This window comes from Branchiostoma lanceolatum, chromosome 2, assembly GCF_035083965.1.
Source record: "Branchiostoma lanceolatum isolate klBraLanc5 chromosome 2, klBraLanc5.hap2, whole genome shotgun sequence".
Taxonomy (NCBI): Eukaryota; Metazoa; Chordata; class Leptocardii; order Amphioxiformes; family Branchiostomatidae; genus Branchiostoma; species Branchiostoma lanceolatum.
Window position 1 is genome coordinate 3146821 of NC_089723.1, and position 24395 is coordinate 3171215.

The following is a 24395-nucleotide window of genomic DNA, read 5'->3' on the forward strand; positions in this document are numbered from 1 at the left end:
TTTAGTTGACAAAGACATATTTTATGCAACAGCTGTTACTGCGATGAAACGTTGACCAAAGAGAATAAAATAGATTTCGCAGTTATGATAGGTTTAAATAGCAGGCTTCCATATAACGTTACAAGTACGCATAACTGTACTTCGAGGTTAATATTTCACATATAGGTTCATTTTGTTATGTCCAAATACATAATTTATTCAACGGCTCTTTCCGCGATGCCACGCTGACCAAAGAGAACAAAAGAGATTCGGCAGTTAAAACAAGTTTAGATAGCAGGCTAATTGCACACTGTACGAACATAACATGGCAACCGAAGGCTCTCGTCATATGAGGCTACGTTATCTACGTATTTACGACGCCTCCAGATCACTTTTATACTTATATTAGAAGCCGCAGCTACAGACTGGACTGGTACGTAAACCTCTGGAAAACAGACTGTAGTTCAAGCTGCAGGTGCCAGTGTGAAATCAAGCAAGAAGAAGACAGGGAAATCGGGGGACGTGGCCAAGATATTTGCATTTAGCAGGGCGAATCTGTTTAACTAAGAAGAGAAGTTTTAAACTGGCTGAAATTTTAGCAGTGAGTTGAAAAGTCGAGGTTGTTACAGTGTGAGATAGAGTAAGGAATAAATGTTATCAAAATGCAATCAATATCAATATGTCGTCCTTTTTTTAATGTACTGTTTCGTGCATAAATACGTAAACCAACCTTACCTCAGATATTCTCTAAAAAATATAATGGTCAGAAAACTTAGAGCCTTGTCGTTCTATATTTTCAAAAAAGCCCAGGGACAAGAAGCTCACACTCACCTGTGTTCATGAAAAGACATACGAGGAGTCCTCCCTCTCACTTAGACGTCTCTTCCTCAAGATGGCAAATCCTCGCCTCTTTTACACGTACACTACCAATCTAACACTGATTAACTTTTAAAAACTAATACACGGCAACGTGATTGGCCAAGGGGTTAGACCTACACGCTGTTAAACAAACAGTACCTTTTCATTGCACGTACGTTGTTATGAACGACTAGTTATGTAAATCTCTGAAAACATATTCAAGGGTTTGCATGAACTTTATATTTTTCATAACGCCTTTTATCTTTGGTTATTTATTAATGATTAGAGATACAGGTCAGGGACGAGGTTAGACTAAATTCTATCACTAATATTTGCATACCATGCAGAACAGGTGTGCTTCATTGAGTAAAGCATGCTGTCTGCCAACGCATAATGCCGCCTTTGGTAGGCGTGCGTCTCTTTATGGTGACGACACGCCCCGTGACATACCCGGGACCTCCCATACGATGGCTATCAACGTGATTGTTACTGAAATTCTAAACATATCGGCGGTATTGTGCCTCTACATATTGTCAGGCAGTTAATCATCACCTCTTTTGTACCGCGCGTTTGCCAATTTTAGCGCACCTTTTTGGTAAACTTGTTTTACATATTTCGGTGCAGTCAAATTGGTGACAATGCGCAGTGCAAATATGCGGAGTCACTTATAATGGAGTGAATGGGAACCGGTTTGGGATTTAAGAATTCGGTGCAATTAAATGGAATGTGCGTTAATCCGTTGTGGATTAATGGATTAAGTGGATTCTACTGTACTAATCAAGAGCTCAACAAACAGATACTAGAATAGAACAGTTATAATATCCACATCTTATGGTCGTCTCTTATAGTTATGATACAATGCCAGCGTGTAAATCAGAGTTTAGATCTTAACATAGAAAATGGATAAGGCGTCAGATCAGCTAAGGGCTCGTCTTTGCGTTCGCCTTGAAAGCTGAGGTGTCTTGTAAAGAATGACTTAATAAATGAAAGGAACATCTTATACGTCTGGGGATGCGTAACGGGAGGAAACTATGACCCAGTCAGCCAGCATTTCTATTCGCGTACCTTTACGATTAACTCTCTCTCTCTCTCTCTCTCTCTCTCTCTCTCTCTCTCTCTCTCTCTCTCTCTCTCTCTCTCTCTCTCTCTCTCTCTCCCCTCCCTCTCTCTTTCATTCGCTTGCTCTATCTATCTCAAATAAACACTTCCACCCTACCCACGCCGTATACGGCCACGTTCCACCAAGGATTGGGCAAGGGAAACCTTAACAAAATTATTAAGCCTATTTATTTTCTATTTAACCGGTCATTCATCAACTACTACCAGCAGCCAGTTGGGGTTTGGTCATATAACTTCTTTGTGCTTAATTTGACATTCAAAGCTACATTCCTAAGCCTGACATATCCCAGGCTCATGGATTTCTTCCCACACAATGTCGGACGGTGATTTGTCTAATAATTCTCATTCTTATTATAAATCATATCTGAAGTCCAAAGAAAAGCCCAAATTAACAAATTTGTCGTGAAAAACTGTTCAAGGAAATGTATCACAAAAGTAATCATCATCATCATCACAAAAGTAATAATTACCACAAAATAACTCTAGAATGTTCTCCAGCATCCCTGTGCAATATAAGCAATTTTGGTATCCACACATCTTCAACCGCCTCTAAGCATGTAACACATCAGTTTACAGTCTAATATATATAATTAAAGTCTCATGTTACACTCATGACACATGACCTACATATATACCCCTCGCTTACGACTAAGGAAAATGTGTACCATATTCAATTATATCTAATTAAGCTCAATTCCAAAATAATAGACAAATTCATGCTCACAAAAACTCCTCGTGCCTGGTAGAATAAATCACAACTGAAGAAACTCAGGACACTGCATGCATCAAACCACTTATGCATGAAGAAAGCATATATACAAAATATAATGGTTGTGAATGACAAATTTTTTTTGCTCAGTCCAGTTTCAGAGACTTTGCCATGGCCTGTACTGCACTGTCAGCATTTGCTATCTTCAGTGCTTTCACAGTGCCGGTAATCAAATCGCCCAGCGCCTGGAAGAGGGATGCTGATTTGTCTCCAGGTGGTGTAAGAACCTCATCCTAAAGGAAGGGGAAAATATTAATGAAAGACAAGTGCAAGTAAATGTAATTCCTTCCAAATTCTCAAAGAAATCTTAAGGCACATTCATCTTCTTCTCGAGTCACCACTTCTATCTTAGGGCACATTGAAACACTGGTACAAATTATGGTGTTCAAAGTTTACACTAGTGGGAAAAATAGGTAGGAGCTTGTCGATTGATGCTTACCTACTCCCGAGTAGAGAAATATGAAAACAAAGTATGTCATTATGATGCTAAACTTTAAATTTCTTCCAACACTAAGATATTCGAATACCTTAGTGTTGGAAGAAAGTTTAGCATTGTGTTATGACTACTACAAACACAGATGACCTTCCATTATAAATCATTTCATTATTCAAAGACAATTCTCTTGTCTAAGACTAATAAGACGTCTTGGTATAGATGATGAAAAATGTATATTTCTACGAGTACGAGACATACTGAATCTCTTTGACTGTAAGGGTTATCAAAGATAGGAACGCCATAAATGTACTCACGGACTCTTTCATCAGTAGCATGGTAACGAGACTCTCCTGCACACGCTGCGCCTCCTTCTTGAACGTTACTATGCCGTCTTGGAGGATCGCAACATCTTCCAAGACGTCATGGACGCCATCAAGCACTTTCTGTATTGGAGCACGGCGCCTTGGCTCCAGGGCGTCTGCATTTTTCTCCATCTTTGCGTTGTCGATGTAGTGCACGATTTTTTCTGCCTGGGTCTGGATTTCCTGCCAAGCCATCTTCTGATTGCTTGCATCTGCCGTCATGGAGTTAGTTTGCTTCCTCAACTCCTCTACGGCTGCCTTGATCTTTTCCATCTCTGAAGTCCAGAAGAGAAGAAAATAGTGAATGTTGCTTTGATAGTACCATGGTCATGTGCTTTGTCACCTTTCCTAAGATGTTTTTTTACAATCCTGTCTTCATTTGATAAATACAAATTGCAATTACATATACACCTAGGTATTTTTACAACCTCCCCATTGACATGAATGTTACCTTTCCCGAAAATACGCATATATATATATATATATATATATATGTATATATATAGAACTTGGTAAACACTTGCCTTGTATCTGTTTTCCAATGTCAAAGGCTGCTCCAGAGGCGCCTGCTCCTACTACAGCCACAAAGCCTGTGGCAACTGCACTTGCACCTTCTGTTGCTACAAGGTACGCCGTGCCCACTTGGACAGCTCCTGTGAGGCAAAGTGCAACGCACGCTATCGCGATCCCCCCAGCTGCCATGCATTTACACATTAAACGGCCTTTTTCGTTACATTGGTCACCCAGCAAACCAATGATGGCCTCCTGAATTTCTCTATTCTCCTGGAGGAACACGTTGAACTTGTGTGTGATCTCCTGGCAGGTTTGGCGACACTTTTCCCCCTCTTCCCTCACTTCTTGGATGCGATCCTTTACCGTCATCAAATCAAGACCTTAATGTAGAAGAAGAAAAAAACACGAAAAATAGGTCGTCATGATTCTTGTATTTAGTAACAGAATTGACCATGGGACATTTTAGGGCACCTTTGACATAGATGTAACACTACAACTACTACAGTAACTCTTGACTGTATCTGCATTCGTGTGTTTTAACGTAAAATTGCAACAACAGCTAGTAATTAATGCCAAAAGTCTGAGCGCCTTGTGACACAAAGTGGGTGTCCATAAATATCAATATTTCCACAAGAAAACATTCCTAATCAATACATGTAGGGGGCTGAGCCTCGATAATGGTCTAGCGCCTAGTAACGTGATGATATGTTTACAACGTTACGTACGATAATCTTGCATCCTGTCATGAATCGCCTCCTTTGCCCATTTGGTGGGCAGATTGAGTTGCTCAATGTCAAAATTGGCCTGCATCAGTTGTTAGGCGTTGACCAGGTCTTCCTTTTCAAAGACAGGCAGGTACTTTTCCAGCCTGAGGTCTGTCAAGACCTCGCTGACTGAACCCTTCAGCACAAGGGTAAGGATGTTTTCGATGCCTTCGAGATTCCTCTGTAAGATCTTGATAAAGTTCCTGCAAAGGAGACGACTTTGTAAGTATCCAAGTTAATTTTGCTTACTTGGCTAGTTCTATTGCCAAAGCGTTAAACATCATTGACGATGACCATTAACCTATACCTTTCTTTAGACTTAAGACCTTAGATCTTCCCATAACTAATATTCAATCGGTGGGGATTGGCAAACTGTAGTCCTCCGGATTTGAGTTACTATTTCTATCATTCATCTACACTACTTGACATCGACTACGTACTGCACCAATAGCGGTCTGTCACAACCTTAAGGTACATGTACTAGGAAGGAGGTTTAAAATCATCTCACTGTGCCCCTTGGTTTTCAACCGTGAAAGCGTACTGCGATCCTTTGTTTACCAGCCTGCGCGGCGCCCCTTTGTTCCTACTATATTCGCCGATTTGTAAACATCCTTGGAACTACGTCATTGGTACCCCTGATGATTAAGAATGAAAAAGAAAAATTCAAAAGTTACTCTAACTGGCTTCTGAGGTTCTCACCTGAAGTGCATGTATTCTCTCAGAATGTCAGCGAGTAGATCCACGTACTTCTTGCACCAGGACTCTCATCTTTCCTCGCACTTCGGCCCCCTGCCCACGAACCGCCCGGACGGTCTGCTGTATGTTGTCGTCGATAAACTTCAGCAGATTGACCATTGCATCGGCCGGGAACGCCATTGTTAGTTTAGAGAGGGCTGTAGGCATCTTTACTGTCGTGTAATTCGTGTATAGCACTCTAAAATCGGGACATTTCAAGCGAGTAACTGCTACATTTACTCACTGACCTTTGACCTGATCTGTGACGCATCGAAACCTTCGGAAAGTACCCAAGGCTGGGCTGTTCCATGTTCAAGGTGAGGGGGGTGGTGGCGGTGATCCCTTTCAATGTTTTTTTCACCGGTACCTATTTGGGACAGGTACCACTTTCTTTATTGATGTTTCTTCACGAATCGGTTTAACCTATAGTCATCCCTTTTTTTCATTGGCACAAAACCCTTACATTGTGACCTATCATATCAACCTGAACGTCCAATCCCACCTCCTGCATCACTTTCATAAAATAGTCGTACTTGTTTACTTCTTTAAAGTAGTTCAGACCAATGAGGAAGATAACGAGCCTCACTAGGATGTCTTTAGGCATACCGCACATCTTGTTTCCTTGTCTCGTCTGCTAAAAGCCCCGACAACTCAGAAACGACATCTTGTGAGTTCGCTTTGAACTGCAACTAATCAAGCAAAGAGACATGATTTGGTTTTTCTACCACGTTGCGTCATCCGTCATGACCTTCGAACCTGTTAACTCTTCTCTGTTGTGTTGTGTTGCGTTGTGCTGTGTTGTGTTGTGTTGTGTCGTGTTGTGTTGGGTTGTGACGTGTCGTATTGTTAAGATAGCTTGTGTTCTTAAAGTCTCTTCCCGAAAATTATATGCCGTTGCTATTCTGCGCCTGGCCCTACTGACTTAATTTACGGATTTGCGTCACTCCGTAACTCATGCGAACGTTCAAAAAGATAACTGATAAGCAATAAAAAAACAAGGCCAAATTTATTAAACCTAACTTGTACCTAGTCGTACATGAATTGAACATACTTTAAAATACCGAAGATTGTATGACCAGATCAGTGCCTCTTTTGGATGTGACTCTGTCTATTGTCCCCCTGTGCCGTGAGAATGTGACAAACAAAGTCAATCATGGATATAAAAGTTTTATAGTTGACCTACACAAATGTCAGCCATGTTTGCTAACCCCCCTTGTGTGTACATGCCGTGACAATAACAGGTAGTCTATGTTAATGTTTCACTTCCACTGTAAACATTGTGCGATAGAGATCTGAGCAATAGGGCACCTTTTCCAAAGAAAAGTCCGTAAATGCGGTACAAACAACTTTACATAGTTTATTACTCGCATTGTGTGAGTCTGCACATATTTGTCTCTATAAAAGAAACGCTAATCACTTAGCCTAAGTTCGTGGGACGTATACAGCTATAGCTAACGTTAACAACACTAACAGTAATAACATCATGCGTATTAATGTTTTGGTGTTTCTCGGTGACTTAGTTGTCCGTATATAAAAAGGAGGCAGTGCTGCTAGTATAGTGAGGTTAGGCGTGAACAACTACGGCACTGGTAAGATTGTTATAGTACTAGTGTTGTGTACATTTATCGTGTTGTGCTTTGTTGTCAACATTTTGTAACCTAAAACGCCTGGTATTGGCGGCGGCTTTTACCGCGGGAGCAGCACGCCTTTAGGTCTGCACGCCAAGACGGCCAGTGTCAAAATGATCGGTTTGCCCTCGGGCAGGAAGATACAGAACTTATATACACAGTCCCAGCCGGCGCCAGTTCGGTGCGGCATTCCTCTCGACGAAGTATGAAAGTTACCACCTTTTTATTCCATCCATGATAAAACAGACTTGTAACTAACGACGTAACGTAAACAACAGGAGGGGGTTCAGTTTCAGGACATTGACGTTTACTTAAGTCACCATTCCATCGACGATAAAAACAAACTTGTTGCTACACTATAGCAACAGGAGGTGGCTATTTTAGGACAATGACGTACGCGTTAACTTAAGACTAGTCTATATGGACAGGTGGAAAGGGGGATAAAGCAGATATTGGAGGTAACAACGTCAAGTTTTTGCCAATATGTGCTGAACCTGAGAGGTGACCACGACACCGTTTCAAAGACCATCATTAAAGAACCGTTTAGAAAGTGGTTTCTGTCTAAATAGGTGTAGGAAAAAAGCAAGTTTAGAATAAGATGTCCCCTACAGCCCCTTTGACCTTTGACATGGAATAGCCCAGTATAACGGTACTTGCCCAAAACTTCGACCAGGCAAAAGGTTGCTGCGTAGCCGCGGATACTCGCTTGCTACTCCCCGATTCTTACCACACATAGCAAAAGCATATCAGTAAAAATGTCGGACCAATTGTCCGCGTTCCCAGCGGAGCAAATGATCAGCCTGCTGAATCATATTGACGACGATGTGCGGCAGATCGTCTTCACATGGCGGGAAAAGGGCACCGGGATGGGAGGAAGTGTGACAGCCCTGCTCACCAAGTACATGGATCTGAACGATGACCTTTTGGAAGAATGCATGAACTTAAGGTGAGTACAACAGTTTAACATGAAACCATTTTAGTAGTCATGCCTATTTCTGTCACATAATGATGTCCAAGTCTGATACATGTTTTGCATACAAACGAGTTATCAGATATTTTATTGTATTAATGTATATCAAAACAGCAACAAAAATGATTTGAAATTGTGCTTAAAACATGTTATGCAGTGCAAATTGTCAACACGTTGATGAAGGTTGGACACCCAGGTAGTAAGATAAGCCAAAAATAATTACTCAAGCAACTGGATAAAGTTTTGAAACAGTCAGACGTTTCAGACAGCATCCACTGTCTTTCGTCACTGACGAAAGACAGTGGATGCTGTCTGAAACGTCTGACTGTTTCAAAACTTTATCCAGTTGCTTGAGTAATTATTTTTGGCAAATTGTCAACATTTGGCATTTTAATCGTTAAATAGATTGTTCATAAATACATATAGAGGGAATGGGTCAAGTTTCGTACATTTATAGTTTGAACGTTTTTGCACAGTATATCTGAAATTTCCATAATGTAAACGAATTTCATCCACTGCATTGTATGCTAGAATATGCATAGCTTGGTTTACGAAGAAGTGAAAGAAATATTTCTTCAATTTTCACCGCTATTCGATAACAAGCAAGCTACCCTTCACTTGCCAATTAAAGTTGATACTAGTATCTCCAGGATTGACGACGGGTTGCTAAGAAAAGCCATCCATACTTGAAGAATTGGACACCCTGTTATTTTGACATATAAGATGATCAACTGATATCATTTATGGGAACGTGGATCTTTTTTTCAATAATAAGAAAGTCCTTTGTAATACTTGTAGTCGTAAAGGTTGAAAGTAAAAGTGAAACTAGTTTTCTGATGGCACATCAATTTTGACTGTACTCGGCTTCTTGTGTGCCATCCGAAAGAAAGTACTTTGTAAGCCAAAAACAAGGCCGACATGTAAAAGGCTATTTTGAGCACAACCCAATGTCACTTGTCTTGTTACGATAAGCTAGAATAACTCCAATAACAACATTAACAACATGTTAGAAATCGTAAGATATCTGCTAACTTACAGGAGTAATAGAAAGCTAAAGATCTATTTTTACCGGGAACGAACTAAGGGGAAAATTCGCCGCTGACATGTGAAATAGTGGCCATTGCCATGGTAGCCGGTAATCACCGACCAAAAACTTTTCCATTTTTTAAGTTTACAGCAAGGTCCTATCGTAACACGACATCTGAGACGATCTCTTTCTTACTTCGGCCCCCTTATGCTTTGTTTTTAGGGCCTCCTAATTTCTTAACAAGCATGCGAACAACCCCTGAGGCCAATTTTTGTAATTGTTTTCTTGAACAGAATCTTCACCCAGACATTGCAGCAGAATTTCGAAGGAATTGATGGAATCCTTACCTTCGTGCAAAAGGGTACTGTCAGAGAGATGCTGACAGACCTAGGGCTGGAGAAGTACCTCCCTAACTTCCAGAGGGAGGATCTGGAAGATGCCTATCAACTCATTAAGACCGGTTTCGACATCAAAAAAGTTGACCTGCCCACCAGCGGAGCCGAGGACAAAATCAAAGACAGAATCAATTCTCATCGTAAGTACAAGGATACACCATGGAACCATTTTTAATTGAATGAAGACCTTTATTGTACATTCGTGCCCCGAGGGGCTAGATACAGGTCGTCTTACATAAACCTAAGTAACATGTAAGGGACATATACAGTGAAATATATACAGTACATAGTTAAAAAATGCAGGGTAGACGAAAGTGATAAGCTAAGCTAATCCAGTAGAGTCAACTTCTCGCTTCTTTGCACATGGGTTGCATAGACGCAACAAAAATATGAATTTATCCGTTGCGTTTAGATATTCAAAGTATGAGAATTTTTATTAATACATTTGAAAAGAACATTTCTTTCTTTAACGTAAAGTGTACAATCTAAAATGGAGTGCCGCTCATCTTCTATTTGATTTAACTTACAATATTTCCAAATTAAAGTCTATGTTTTAGAAGCGTGCAGTTGTGCCTTCCTGTTTCAATGTGTAATTTGTGACAACTAATCCTGAATTTAGTGACAGCTACTCTATGCTGTATGTTTCTAATAGATAGATACTCTTCTTCCTTATATAGGGTAAGTTTAATGATAATCTTATGTTTTTCATACGTCAATGTCATCATCATCATTTCAAGGTGTTATCGCTACTTTGGAGACCCCTCAGTGCACTGTGTCCTGTTTAGTTTATTATTATGTTGAGCCCTGTGTTCGTAAGGTTACTTTCTCTTGTCAAATCTTGCAGTCAACGCAGCTCGGTCGTCCCTGGACCAACTGAGCTGAAATTTGGTATACAGGTAGAGTGGGTAAATACCCTGGGACTATTTTTTTCTCCATTTTTTCGATATTGACCTTGAAAGTGATTTTATTGAGGTTTTTCTGACCAAAAACGTACATTTTGGCCTCCTGTGCTCTGGAAATAAGTCCAAATGACCTGAAATTTGCTATGGGGGTACATTGAACAAATATTTAAAGAATCCAATTCGCACTTTCGGCATAGAACACTTCGAAATACGATTTTAGAGGGTATTCTTGGGAGAAGATCGGCTATTTTCCGCATATGGGGTCACTGACCTTTAGGTCACATCTTTATTCATCTGGCCAGGTGGACTAATTCGGTCAGCCAATGAGAGAGCGCGGATTTATCAAGCTCAACATGATTGGTTGAAATAGTTAATTTAATTAGGGGCACTACTCTGACAGGTGCAGACACAAATTCACTACTCCCTGGCTCCAATCCTTGTGTTGTTATTGTTGTGTCCTACTGAAGTGCAATTGAGAAAGCTCAAAACTTTTCTGGTGGTATTTTTCGACACACACTGTCTTTTTCTTATTTTAACACTGCATGGAAACAAAGATTTCCGCATGTTTGCAAGCTTGGACACTATGGTGACACCAGACATTTCCTCGCTATGTACACGAATTTTCTACCCCTGTGTCACCAAGATTGGACACCAGTGCGCACAATAGTGCACACAAAGTGTCCAAAGTTTCCCACCTTGGGAAACATCCCGTGTCGGGACGTTGACAATAACATTAACAATAACAATAGAGAGTTGTGAAGTGCGTGAATATTACCTTGAGCAAGGAGGCCCTTGCTTTGAGTAATTTTTTAAAGTTTTTGGCTAAAAATGACGTAAACCTAAGAATTTTCATTCTCCTTGCGTAAACCCCTGTTACATGTCTACACTATCGGGCCACGGGGAAGTCTTGAATATCGGCGCTGATCGATAGCGCATTAAACAAAATGTGTGGCGTAGCGTTGTACTAAAAAAATAGTATTTTCATCGCAACAACTGGCACTTGTTTAAAAAAGCCGAAGATCTCTCCACACACAATCGTCTGCAACTTGTTTTCTTTGTGGTACCAAATAGTCGGCTTGATGGCGAAGTTTTGTTGGTCGCCTTTTTGCATATATCAACAGTGTCATGCCAGCGCCATATTGTATTATCGGTCCTACATTTCCTTTAAGTAAACATAATTTACTCTTTTAATACGAAACCAACTAGGATAAATACCAAGTATTTCCCTTTTACAAACATTGTCGTCTTCAATTCAATTATTCATTCAAATACCAACATTGCAGACATACAACAAACGTTAGCCTCTATGCCACAGTCGCTTTTTGCATGGGGAGGGAAATGGGCGAAACATGTTGCATTTGCTCCCGCAAATGTTGCCTTTCTAGTTTAGTTTATTATCCTTTTATTTGCATTCAGTAATAGAAATTGATTTTTTTTTTTACATGCGCAGTGCCCGGATCGGGCTACACAGTCACAGCAGAGCCTGCAGGGGAGAACAACCTTCCCAGTGATCTTCGGAAGCGAAGAAGCCGCCATCATCATCATGCCCGGTGCTAAAATACAGCACCGCCGATTGCAGTTGGCTAGAAAATATTGCTGTTTTGCTAATAGTGACCCAATGCACTGAGCTATGATAACCATCCTATTGTATTGCAGGGGGAAGAAACATTTCAAGCTATGTCATAGTACATTTAGAAACAAACAAGCAAAAGCCTGAGGCAAATACTTGTTCTTGCTCTTTAGGTCGTGAACTTATGGCGATAAAGGATCGCATCCATCATGTGAAGGAAGAGGGGGAGAAGTGTCGCAAATCCTGTCAGCGGATCACAGAGAAGTTCGAGAAGTTCCTGGCAGAGATAAACCAGACCCGGGAGGCCATCAGGCCTTTGCCTCAAGACCAACAAGACCAGGAGATGGCTATGTCCGTGTTGAAATGGGTCGCTGGCGGGATAGCGATAGCATCCCTCGCCATCGGCATCATTGGAGCCGTCGTGGCGGCAACGTCAGCAGCTTCCTTTTCTGTCGCTAAAGCAGCCATGATAGGAGGGGCCGCTGCTCTTGGCATAGGGACCGGTGCAACGGCTTTGGAGATTGGAAACCAGAAGGAAAGTAAGTATTTAACAAAGTCCATGTTTGCTTACTTTGAGAAGGGGTACACAAGTTTTCTTTTAATCAAACACAGATATGTGGTGCTAAGTTAGTGCTGATTCAACAAAAAAATACATGATTGATCTTTTTAAGTAATTCTTGAGACATGAAAGACGTCTTTGTAAAATTGATGTCGGGTAGATATTCTTTTACAAATTATGAAATTTTCGTCAATTTCAGACCTAAAGAAGGCCGTAAACGACCTGGAGAAACAACTGCTGCACATGAACGTCGAAGGGAAGAAGCAGCAGTCAGCTTGGAAGGAAATCGAGCGGAAGGCGAAAGAGATCGTAAGGCACATGGACGCCTCAGAGATGGAGGAAACGGCAGGTACACTTCATCCAATGGCATACGAATACCACACAGGTCGAGTTCAGGAGCTGCTTTCTTCGGTCCAGACCGTGATGGAAGTAGCTGCTACTCTCCAGGATACGGTGGTCGGCTTCGAGACAGAGGCAAGACGAGTACAAGAGAATCTCCGTGACCTGTCGCTGATCAAGCAATCCGTGAGTAGCTTTGTTTCTCCTATATCAGGATATGATATGATATGATATGATATGCTATGCAATGCTATGGTATGCTATGATATGATATGATATGATATGATATAATATGATATGATATGATATGATATGATATGATATGATACGCTATGATATGTCTCCCTCTCTCTCTCTAGATAGTATATCTATAATCATGTTATAGGTGAAGAGAGAGATTACCATTTTTTCAAAATCGGCGATTTGTTTTTTACAGTCCCTACTGGTAAAATTGGTGATCAAACCGGTAACGCTGTAATTAGGTTAAGCGCAAAGTTTAAAACGTGACCATGATTTTGTGTTCCAATACTTACGTTGTATGCTTATGTTCTACAGGATATTGGAGACCTACCAACGTCTCTTTTCGCGCAGCCGTACGAGCTGATCATTGGCACTAAGAAAGCAGTGGTCGGGGGAAGTAAGGGCGGTGTGGCAGACCGGGTTGTGCGGAGCATGGGAACCATGCCAGTGACGTGAACAGGAACTACGCCTATTGCATGTATGCCTCTTCCTGTTTCCTTTTCCTCAGAAATAACCTGTCCTTGTCAAACCAAAACTTTTGTATAATTATCTTCACCGATAGCTTTTGAATGTACTTTTGCACAGTTGCTTTGCCTTTGTTGAATACAACCAGAGTCACAATAGTCACTGAAAGATACATATATTGTTAGACTTCACAACAGATTACAAAGTTTTGCTTAGAATGCAATTTTGGAGAAAGTAGAGTTATACCGTTGTCCATATATGTATATGTAAGTACGCAATGATTATTGCCTCAATTCAAAATTGTCACGTAGATCGAAATATGTTTGTTATTGCTGTGAGGAACAAATAAATTTAGCTGCATATAGAAAATCACAAAGCCGATTAGGGCTAATGTAAGTACTACAAATAATCCTGTTTGAAAGGAAGGAGCATGCTTTATACATATATCAATGGTAACAATGCTACTTATAGCATCGTCTTGACGATATGTTGATCGAATATCGAATAGGTGATAAACATGCGTTTTGTTTTGAATCAATCAATAATAATAGAATTAGTGGTTCATTGCTGTGGGTTGATTGTGGTGATATGAACGCCTATCTGAACGTAGACTGACTCTGTGCCAGGACTTTGCTAGTGCGATTACCAAATCAGCTAGATATGCACCCTGACTTTCCCGAGCTGTCAACCAGCCACACAACATGAATCTGAGACATACCCGACTGTATAAAGTGCCTACTGGGACTAAACGGTACTTAACTAGCCCAGTTCCATCTCTACTGAATATTTTAAATGCATTGTAACCTATGCCCTAAATTGAATCCGACTTGTCTTGGCTCGAGCTTTTATGTAAAAATTTTATATTTTCGCCTGTTTTTTCAACGGTAAATGTTAGTTATATTCGATTCGTATTTTTTTTATTAATGCCTTTTAGAATACTGTATGATTATGTGTGACTTTTATAATAATGTATGCAATTGTGGATGTTAATTAGCACTAAGCTGTACAATTTAGCCCCATGGGCTACCAACAGTTTTTGCCCACCTTGAGTGGAAATAAACCAGTCTACTACTATATCTTACTATAGGCATACAATAAACCAGAGTGACACGAAATATTGTATGGTTCGTTTTTGAACAGTGGACTTTTTATGTAAACCATTGCCTCATTATCGGTTGATAGACATCCTTTGACGCATCTTTATGTATAACAGTTGGCAAAAATATATCATTACTTCACAGCTGTTGTGTATTGTAGCTGTTAAATAGTATATAACTATTCAAGCAAGAATATTGTACTCTGCCCTCTATTACATATTCAAGAAAATAAAGGAGGACTTTTATGGATTGAAAATTGTTCATGCAATAGATGTGCACGGTGTTAAAAAAAGGTAGGGCCATGAAGAGTGTGGATGACACCTATCCAGCTTGTATCCAGGCCCGTATGTAGGTCTAGTCAGATGACACCAGATTCAGAGAGTCGGACAAACAACGAAAAAGAATAGGGCCCCTAAGGGCGACATTTACGTCTGGTAACGTAGGTATACCGTTAATGGCGTCTCTATCATTGTATGTAGTCGTGTGGTAGGTACAGCATGAAACTGTTTGAGTAAGAGAGCGTTGTCTCTTTATATCTCTTAGCCGCATGTTCAAATCGCAAACCTAACCGCACCTCAAGCCTAAGCCGTTGTCTAAGTTATGGTCTAAAATTCAAACAAGGTAGATGGCATGGAATTTGAATGGAAGGTGTAAACATGTAGTCCTGCATGGTCTCGAACTGCAATTGCATAATGGCTCAGAAACACGATCTTCCTGTTTCCAGTGGCACCCAGCCGTTCACTCCGGCCCCTGAACCTGGCGGTGTCAGGTGGACCATTCTCTTTTGTGTCGTTCAGGCTTAAATTACTTTGTAAACCCCTTTCAAAACAAAGGCAGACTTCTTGGTAAGAGGGGAGGTGGTTATTTTAGGACATTGTACAATAATCTAGCCGACTCGCCTTTGCCTTAGTCTTGGTGTAAAAATTCGAACGTGCGCGGTAGAATGGCTTGTGAAAGTGAATACTCGAATGCATCAAAAGTTGGATCTCACGAGGTTCGAGGTCTCTTTCTCTCTCTTTCTCTAACAACACACACACACACACACACACACACACACTCTCTCTCTCTCTCTCTCTCCTTCACACACACACACTCTCTCTCATTTTTTCTCTCTCTCACACACACACACACACACACACACACACAAACACTCTCTCTCTCTCTCTCTCTCTCTCTCTCTCTTACACACATGCACACACACGCCCTCTCTCTTACACACATGCACACACACGCCCTCTCTCTTACACACATGCACACGCGCGCGAGCGCACACACACACGCCCTCTCTTTTATACACACACACACAGAAGCACACACAATCACACACACACACTCACAGATACACTCACACACAGACGTGTTTTCAACTTCTTTTTTTTCTGTCATTGCTTCCAATCTGGGGAAATCCGACCTGGCCTGGGGAAACACCTCCCACTTCCTCTAGAACCTTCTCAAGAACATGCAATCCGAAAAAAATGTAATACAGACGGGACAAACAGGATCTGGTTATTTTTAGGATGACGTGATTTGTTGATGCAAGACTAGTCTATTAGAACAGGTATGAAGGGTGGCAGTTTGTAACCTCCAAGTGTATACGGGAGGAAACATCGTAAGGGGTTTTGGCGTTGCACCATACAAAAAATGTAAGGGCGTATAGAAGACAAATAGCTGTCGATACCGATGACAAAATAGTTAAAAGGAGGATTAGAATGACTGGATATTCTCTCCCACCCACTTTACCTTTAATATGGAATAGCCCAGTAAACGGTACTTGCCCAGAGTTTTGGTGAGATCATCAGATCAGACAAACGCTTTGTGCGTGCATTTGGTTACGTTACAAATACTCGCTTGTAAGTCTAGCATTTTCCTACGCTACCTAGTAGTGCCAAACAGCGATAAAATGGCTCCTGTCGTCTCCAAGCTAGCCTCGGTTTTCCCAGCCGATCAAATGATCAGTCTGCTGAAGCAGATAGACGAAAACGTGCGGCTCATTGTCCACAGTATGCGGGGACTAGGCGCCGAAGTGAGGCAGAAGGTGGGAGGTCTGCTGCAGAAGTACCTGACCCTACTGACTGAAACCCTTCGCGAGTGCATGTACCTAAAGTGAGTACAAACATTATGTCCATGTGGTGGTAAAATTCACTAATCTTGCAGATACAGGCATATCTTCCATTGCTGTCCTACCATGCCATCCAGCTAAACCTTTCGATACTTAAACAAACCTGTCAGAAAGCAATAATTTTCTTAGTTACAAGGATGTTTTAAAGGATCGAAATTGAATTGTATTACCTGTTTCAGGAAACCCACAACGTAGCCTAAAACGCATTCACAGTAAAATGTATTGTTTGGTCCCAGGAACTTTATCCAGATTTTACATAGGAACCTTGGGGACGTTAAAAACAACCTCACTGTAGTGCGTAACGGCACAGTCAGTGAGGTCTTGGAAGACCTACATCTGCAGCGCTACCTGTCCAACTTCGAGAGCAAAGATCTGCGTAGTGCCCACCAACTGATAAAGCCCACCTTCGATGTTGAACTAGTGGATCTTCCCACCGCAGCTGCCAAAGAGGCAATCCAGGATCGAATCCAGGAGCTCCGTGAGTAATTGCATATATGGCTACCTGTGCAAATGAATGATAATCTGTCATTCTAGTTTTTCTTTTATTATTTGCGATCGCTTACGTTCTAACCTGGTCAAGCCATCTGCTTGGCTATCGTAAGCACCATGTCTCTGGCTCGACTTTGTTTCCCCCTGTGAATAAGCCGACCCACAAGGTTAGCCAGTTTACCAACCGAAGGGAGCCGTCAAGGAATTGCGGAGGTCCATTATATGGGACAAACATTCCCGAAGATCGGCACTGAAAGTCAGTGGGCTATGAATCGTAAAAGAACAATAACAAAAACAGAGACAGAGACCACCGTCATCATGGCAACGTCTTTTTACGTTGCCAATCTTTTTATCAAAGGTGACAGACATCTAGTATCTAGTATCTTATCTTATCTTATCTTATCTTATCTTAGATATCTAGTTTATGCCAACTTTTGATATATATATGAATAGTATTTGCCTTTTCTGTTGAAGGCCATGAGCTCGGCACAACTAAAGATCGCATCCATGAAGTGAAGGAGAACGGAGAGAGCTGCTGGACATCCTGCAAGGAGATCACAAAGAAGTTCAGCACATTCCTGCAGGAGATCAAGAAGACTCAAGAGGACATATCCTCTTTGTTGGTAGAGCATCGAAATGAAAGTTCTCAAATATGTCTGGCATCTTTTGTTGTTTTGGGCATTTCTGTTGTACTCCTTACAACATGTGTAGGAGGAGCTGTGGCTGCCTGCTGTGCGGCATTTACATCAGTGGCCATTTCTGTCGAGCTGACAGGAGGTTTAGCTATTAGCAGTGGCATTTTGGGTTCCCTAGCTGGGATGACAGCATGGGGTTTGCACCAGAAGAAGAAAGGTTAGTAATTTATTCAAAATAGAATCAAATTTAATTTCTGGTTACGACATGGGGAAATGAAGGAATTGGGTGTTTAAAGCCAGTAGAGAAAGATTAGTTCTATAAGAAAGGAAAGAATAAAGCAAGTGATACGTCACAAGAGAAGCTGAAGTGACATCAACAGATTACTTTTTATGTACAGTTTTTGCCCTTAAGTTATATGATGACATACAATTGTGTTCCCATCATTGTAACTTTCAGAAATGGAGACAATTGGTACAGCCCTGGAGAAGCTACAGGAACAACTTGCAGCCATGGACTTCGATGCAGGCAAGCAAAAGACGGAATGGGAGAAGATAGAGACTCAGGCAGAGAAGATATTCCACTACATCAACACCTCAAAGATGGAGGAAACTGCTGACGGCCTCAACCCCAGCCACCGCCGTCCGGTCCAGGACCTACTGGAAGGAGTCCAGGTCGTGTTGGACGACGCTGCAAAGCTCCAAACTAACGTGGTCCAGTTCGAGAGAGAGGCGGAGCAAGTGCAGCAGAATCTTCGTGACCTGTCGCTGATCAAGTCTGTAAGTACTCATAGGTTTCCAGTCATCGAAAAATTAAGTTTTGGGGCTTTTTATCAAAAGCAGCGAAATCTAGAATGGTCATTCCATCGAAAACTGACTCACCATTATATCTCTTCTTTAGCACCCCGAAACAAAATTGACAAAAACCAATTGAGCTGTGTCTCTCCAATGACTAACAAAGCTTGCATTTTGATATCGTTTGGCTTGGATAACACGATATTGTAAGCCTAAACCGGTGTCTGAATTTTGGTCCAAAATTTGGCATGTTGCATGTGGGCTTGAATAGAAGGTATCAACGTGTGCCCTGTGAGGTCTCGGACTACAACTAAACAATGGCACAGAAATACGATCTTGATGTTTTCAGTGGTACTGAGCCGTTCACTCTGACCTCTGGTGGACCTTTTTTTTGTGTCGTTAGGTTGACTTTCTAAACCCCCTTTCAAAGCAAAAACAGCCTTGTTGCTAAGGTGAAAAGAGAAGTTGGCTATTTCAGGACATTTTCCATGTACCACTATATCTTTAATCAAGACAAGACCCCAGCTCGATGTAACCGTTGTCCGATGGAGTTTGGAGAAATAGTTTCGGGAGTAACATTTTTCCTGTTCCAACCTCCAGTATCAACATAGCAGTTCCACGTAATCGCCATTGACTAGAAATGTTGTATATTGAAATTGTTTGACTTGGATAACAAGAAAAGTACAGACAGTTTTAATCAACTTTGTTATTCCTTCCCCGTCAGGATGCGGTTCTTGCCACCCCAACAAAAGCAGCGTCCGCATCGCCACTTCAGCCCTTGTATGACGGGATAGTTGAGATCACGAAGACAGTGCAAAAGTGGGGAAGCGTGTGATATAAGGCAGTTGAGCGGCCCTCTTTTTAAAGACTTTATCATTCATCATCCTGACATTTTCTTTCGTGACATTTCCATTTCCTTTCGTTCTTTTCAGTCCTTGTTCCGTCCTTTACTCCTTTCCCTGTTTAAGTATCCATCCTCCCTAGGCTTGTCACTATCTGGATCGAATATATAAGCTGGGTTCTTCCCTCCGTTGTATTGGTTAGTGAGCAGCTCATCTGTCTGATATCATAGCATTTAAATATAAGCTTGTCAAGGCCACCTACAACAGAGTCAACGCACACTACAGTCTTGGTATCCCATGTACCCGGGCCACTTCTTGTGGGTGTAGCTCCTGTGTTGCTTCAAGACCGCACTAAGTTATTGCTTCAACATGATATATTCTTTCATTGTATATAAATATTTAGATTTGCTTTTCTATTTATGACCTGCTTTGTATATAATGATTTTGTAACGTATTGCACTGTTGACGTTGTTTTAGTGTGTAAAAGGGCAGCTTGTTTGTTTTGATGAACTCAGATAAACAAATGTTGAGAAATCGTAGCTTCATGTAATGTTCCAATACATCGATAGTCATGCTTTGGTGCGTCATCGAGTATAACAATTATTAGCAATTATATACTTGTAGTTTACAGCCTTTGAAGCATGTACTCAGAATAAAACTTTTCACATACACACCATTGTCACTTGCTTTCTACTGCATATTCAAGACAAATAAACTACGATACTTGTGGAGTCGAAATTGTTCATGTAACACTAGTAGATGCCCAAAACGTGTTAAAAACAGTAAAACCCACTGAAGGGCGTGAATGGTACCTGTAGAGCTGTGTAGCTTGGTTTGGGCCCGTATTTAGATCTAGCCCGGTGCACTAGACGCAGAGCCGAACAAAGACAAGAGGAGAGCCGCTAGGGGCAACTTTACGTCTGGTATGGAAGTAATGGGTTCGCTATCGATATCATGGCATGGTGCATGCGTAATCGTGTGGTGGGGTCAGCGTGGAAATGGTTAGAACTCATTTTTCTTCGCCTTCATCTTCTCCAGAAGCACAACTGAACCTTCCTTAAACGGCATGTCGGTTCAGGAATTAACAAAGACAATGCCCTAAGCCTGGGCCGTTGTCAAAATGTTGTTCTAAAACTTGGCATGTTGCATGTGGGCTTGAAGAGAAGGTATCAACGTGTGTCCTGTGAGGTCTCGGACTACAACTAAACAATGGCACAGAAATACGATCTTGATGTTTTCGGTGGTACTGAGCCGTTCAGTCTGACCTCTGGTGGACCATATCACTTGCATTCTCTTTTGTGTTGTTATGTTTACCCTGTAAACCCCCAGTATTAAGATAGCCGTCCCACGCAATCCTGATGTCACCCTTAGTGACAAACACAACAAACACAGTCAACGTCACAGACTGTGACTCATAGTTCTAATTATACGACGGTGACTAATGGGGATATTTCAAACAACAATAAACAGTCAGGTATATAAGTCAGCTCCGACCGTTGTTCTGTCAAATGCGTTCAAGATGCCGGCAGTCGTGTCTAAACTGGCGACTGTGTTCCCAGCCGACCGAATGGTCGAACTGCTGAGGCATATTGACGAGATTGTACGACTGATCGTCTCTGCTACGCGGCAACAAGGCGCCCAAGTTCGAGGGAAGGTGACAGTCCTGCTTGATAAATATTTGAATCTTCTCTCCGCGGTTTTACGCGAATGCGGGCTTTTCAGGTAAGTGTAGTACATGTATACAATAATCGTTTATGGTAGCAAATGCTTGTCGCCATAATTGTTCAAAATCACAATCTGCCGTCTTGGATAGGTCGTTCTAGTAAGAAAAAGAAGTCTGATCGCAAAATCACCACTCCTACCTTCGCCGTCAGTTTTGTCTAAGTTGCGATTTGTTGAAGTTGCTAATGTTTATCAGAACCAGATATCAGTGTTTGCTGCTGTTCCAACAATATGCAGCAGCGCCAACAAAACCTGATATTAGATTGCCTCTATACCAGGCTACGGGAGTTTTGTTCACATTTCCGTTTCCTTTCCTGCTGATTACCTATCATTTGCTGATGGCGAAAGGTGTTCTATAAATGAGCCCCTTTCACAAATACAACCTGTTTACCTCCGACAGGAGTCCCAAGTTGCATTCTGTACTTCTAGGTTGGGTTCGAAATCCTTCAAAGTCCAAGTCCAATCCAAGCAACGTATCCATTTGACATTCTTCAATTTTGATTCTTACAAAGGGTAAACGTAGGGCTGTATTGCATTTCTATCACCACTATACATGAGCAGACCAGATAAAATAATAATAGAAATGGATACTTGTCAACAGAACCCACCGGTAGATAATCCTTAGCAAAGAAATACATGTTGTTACTTGTTCGTTAGACACTAAAATGAATAGGCGATTCTCATTTCACCAATTACAGCATGTCCATGAAAACTTCATCTGTCCGTATATCTAATACAGGAACTTCATAGAGATGGTACAGGGGAATCTTGAAGGCATTGAGAACACCCTCACCCTTGTGAAAGACGGCACGGTCAGCGAGGTCTTGGCAGACCTCAGGCTGGAAAAGTACCTACCAAATTTCGAGAAGGAAGATCTGCATTTTGCCTACCAACTGATGACGGCTAACTTCGACATTGAGCAGGTCCATTTGCCCACCCGAGCGGCAAAGGAAGCACTTCATGACCGCATCCAGGAGTACCGTAAGTCGTTTACTTCTTTGACTTGCCAATCAAGGAGAGGGGGAGGGCTGGGGAACTAAGTCATCCACCTTTTGTGAGATGCCTTAGTAAGACCATTTCAGAGAAGCGGTTGGACAGAAACATTGTAGTTGCCTAATAGTATGTGTTTTCCTAGGCCCGTACGCAACTAAAAGTTAAACTAATCCATTAGCCATTTCACCAACACATTTTATTTCACATTTATCTTACAGGAGTTGATCTCAATACAATAAAGGATCGTATTGAGGAAGTGAAAGAGGAGGGTGAAAGGTGCTCCAAGTCCTGCCAAGAGATCACGCAACAGTTCAAGACATTCCAAGATGAGATCAAGGAGACCCAGAATGCCATCATCCGTCTACTGGGACAAAATCGAAATAGTAAAAAAGACATGTTTGTGGGATCCCTAGCGATGCTGGGCGTTTCTGCTGGACTTCTTCTTGCATTTGCAGGAAGTGTTGCGGTTGCTGTACTTGCACCAGTACTCGTTCCGCTTCAGGTGGCAGGAGGGCTAGCTATTACCAGCGGCATTGCGAGTGGATTCTATGGAATGGGAGCGGGTTATGTATACTACAAGAAGAAAGGTCAGTAACTAAATTGATTCATTATCTAGTAATTTGAGAGAATCTTAAAGGGGGGAAGGAAAGGGAAGTGCTAAACGGTAGAAAGTGTAGTGATAACGGAAAGAAAAAAGAAAGAATAGCACAACATAGGATAAGCTGAAATGTTTAGCAAAAATATAATGTGAGGAATAAAGGGAAGCTTAGTCTCACTAGATATGTTTCATATACTTGATGAAGATATACTATCTAAGGCATTTTGCTTACAATTGAATTTCAGAAATGGACAAAGTTGGTTCAGCCCTTGAGGAGCTACAGGCACAGCTTGATGAAATGCACTTAGATATTGGGAAGCAGAAGACTGACTGGGAGAAGATCGAAATCCAGGCGGAGAACGTTGTGCACTGCATAAACTATCCAAAGATGGAGAGAACCGCTGGTAACATCCGTGATCGGCCCAGCCACCGCGGCCCTGTGCAGGACGTGCTTCGTGACGTCCGGGTTGTGCTGACAGACGCTAAGGAACTCCAGGAGAACGTGGTCATGTTTAAGAAGGAGGCACTGCAAGTGCAGCGGAACCTGCGTGACCTGTCTCTGCTGAAGGAATCTGTAAGTAAACCAAACCAAACCTTATGTAAAGGCATAAGCGATTTCATAAAGTTGTCATGTTTTTCAGACAAACCACATGTAATTATCGCATCTATATGGAAAACATCACTTTGTATACCTTTACAATTGATATTTATATTATTATTCTCACGTGTAAAACTGAATGATGTGATTGCTTGGCCTTCATTCTGAGTAAAAAATATGGATAGTACATAATACAATCAGGCTCTTTAAATGACGTATTATAATTACAAAATGATTAATCCTGAACTACAATTTAACCCCCCCCCCAGGACAAAGTGCTTGCCGTCCCAGCGGAAGAAAGTGCGCCACCCATCCAGGGCCTGTTCAATGTGATAACCGGGTTGGTGAAAGCAATTAAGAAGGGAAGCAGCTAGCAGTGACCCAAGCGAGCTCAGCAGCACACTTTCTAAGGCTCTAAAGGTGCAATAAAAAGCTGGAAGTTAAGTAACCAAGGCCAGTGACATTTCTCTTGCCCAGTTCTAACTTTTAGCCTAATCCCCATTCAATCCTTCCCTTCCTCCTTCCTTACCGATTTTTAAGATCTCTTCTTTACCAAGTGCTTTTCTATCAGAAAACTTTTGATCTTTAAACTGTCTGCTAGATTTGCCTAGCAACTTGATAATAGAGGTCAGTCCTTGAAATCCCTAGAAGTAAGAAAGCCTGGAAATTTCCATTCGATAATTCATAGTCGTATCAAATACCTGCAACATTTGAAGTAAATATTGTGATTAGAATTAACATGTAATGCAAAAACAAATATTGTGACACAGTTATGTGTTTCAATTCATAATGAATTACACATGTGTAAAACTTGCAAAAGCTACACTGACAAAAATGATACAGACCGCTGTATAAACAAACTTGGCACCAAGTTTTGACC

General features: G+C 41.4%; 4 protein-coding genes across 4 annotated transcripts; 3 read left to right on the forward strand and 1 right to left on the reverse strand.

Moving 5' to 3' along the window:
- Positions 1 to 2097: 2097 nt before the first annotated feature.
- Positions 2098 to 5796, reverse strand: LOC136426599 (uncharacterized). The gene is made up of 5 exons (XM_066415273.1): positions 5500 to 5796; positions 4762 to 5003; positions 4048 to 4416; positions 3476 to 3798; positions 2098 to 2958 (listed from the first exon to the last, which is right to left on the reverse strand). The coding sequence occupies exons 2-5, from the start codon at positions 4844 to 4846 to the stop codon at positions 2812 to 2814; spliced, it is 924 nt and encodes a 307-aa protein (XP_066271370.1). The 5' UTR covers positions 4847 to 5003; positions 5500 to 5796; the 3' UTR covers positions 2098 to 2811.
- A 2148-nt stretch (positions 5797 to 7944) lies between these two features.
- On the forward strand, positions 7945 to 14704 carry LOC136426592 (uncharacterized). The gene is made up of 5 exons (XM_066415265.1): positions 7945 to 8109; positions 9454 to 9695; positions 12201 to 12566; positions 12786 to 13111; positions 13481 to 14704. The coding sequence occupies exons 1-5, from the start codon at positions 7955 to 7957 to the stop codon at positions 13619 to 13621; spliced, it is 1230 nt and encodes a 409-aa protein (XP_066271362.1). The 5' UTR covers positions 7945 to 7954; the 3' UTR covers positions 13622 to 14704.
- A 1805-nt stretch (positions 14705 to 16509) lies between these two features.
- LOC136426591 (uncharacterized) lies at positions 16510 to 20275 on the forward strand. Its single transcript, XM_066415263.1, has 5 exons — positions 16510 to 16830; positions 17083 to 17324; positions 17810 to 18187; positions 18428 to 18747; positions 19487 to 20275. Exons 1-5 carry the CDS (start codon positions 16628 to 16630, stop codon positions 19595 to 19597), a joined length of 1254 nt encoding a protein of 417 aa, XP_066271360.1. The 5' UTR covers positions 16510 to 16627; the 3' UTR covers positions 19598 to 20275.
- A 1748-nt stretch (positions 20276 to 22023) lies between these two features.
- LOC136426485 (uncharacterized) lies at positions 22024 to 23889 on the forward strand. Its single transcript, XM_066415149.1, has 4 exons — positions 22024 to 22307; positions 22538 to 22906; positions 23163 to 23491; positions 23785 to 23889. The coding sequence occupies exons 1-4, from the start codon at positions 22079 to 22081 to the stop codon at positions 23887 to 23889; spliced, it is 1032 nt and encodes a 343-aa protein (XP_066271246.1). The 5' UTR covers positions 22024 to 22078.
- Positions 23890 to 24395: the final 506 nt, after the last annotated feature.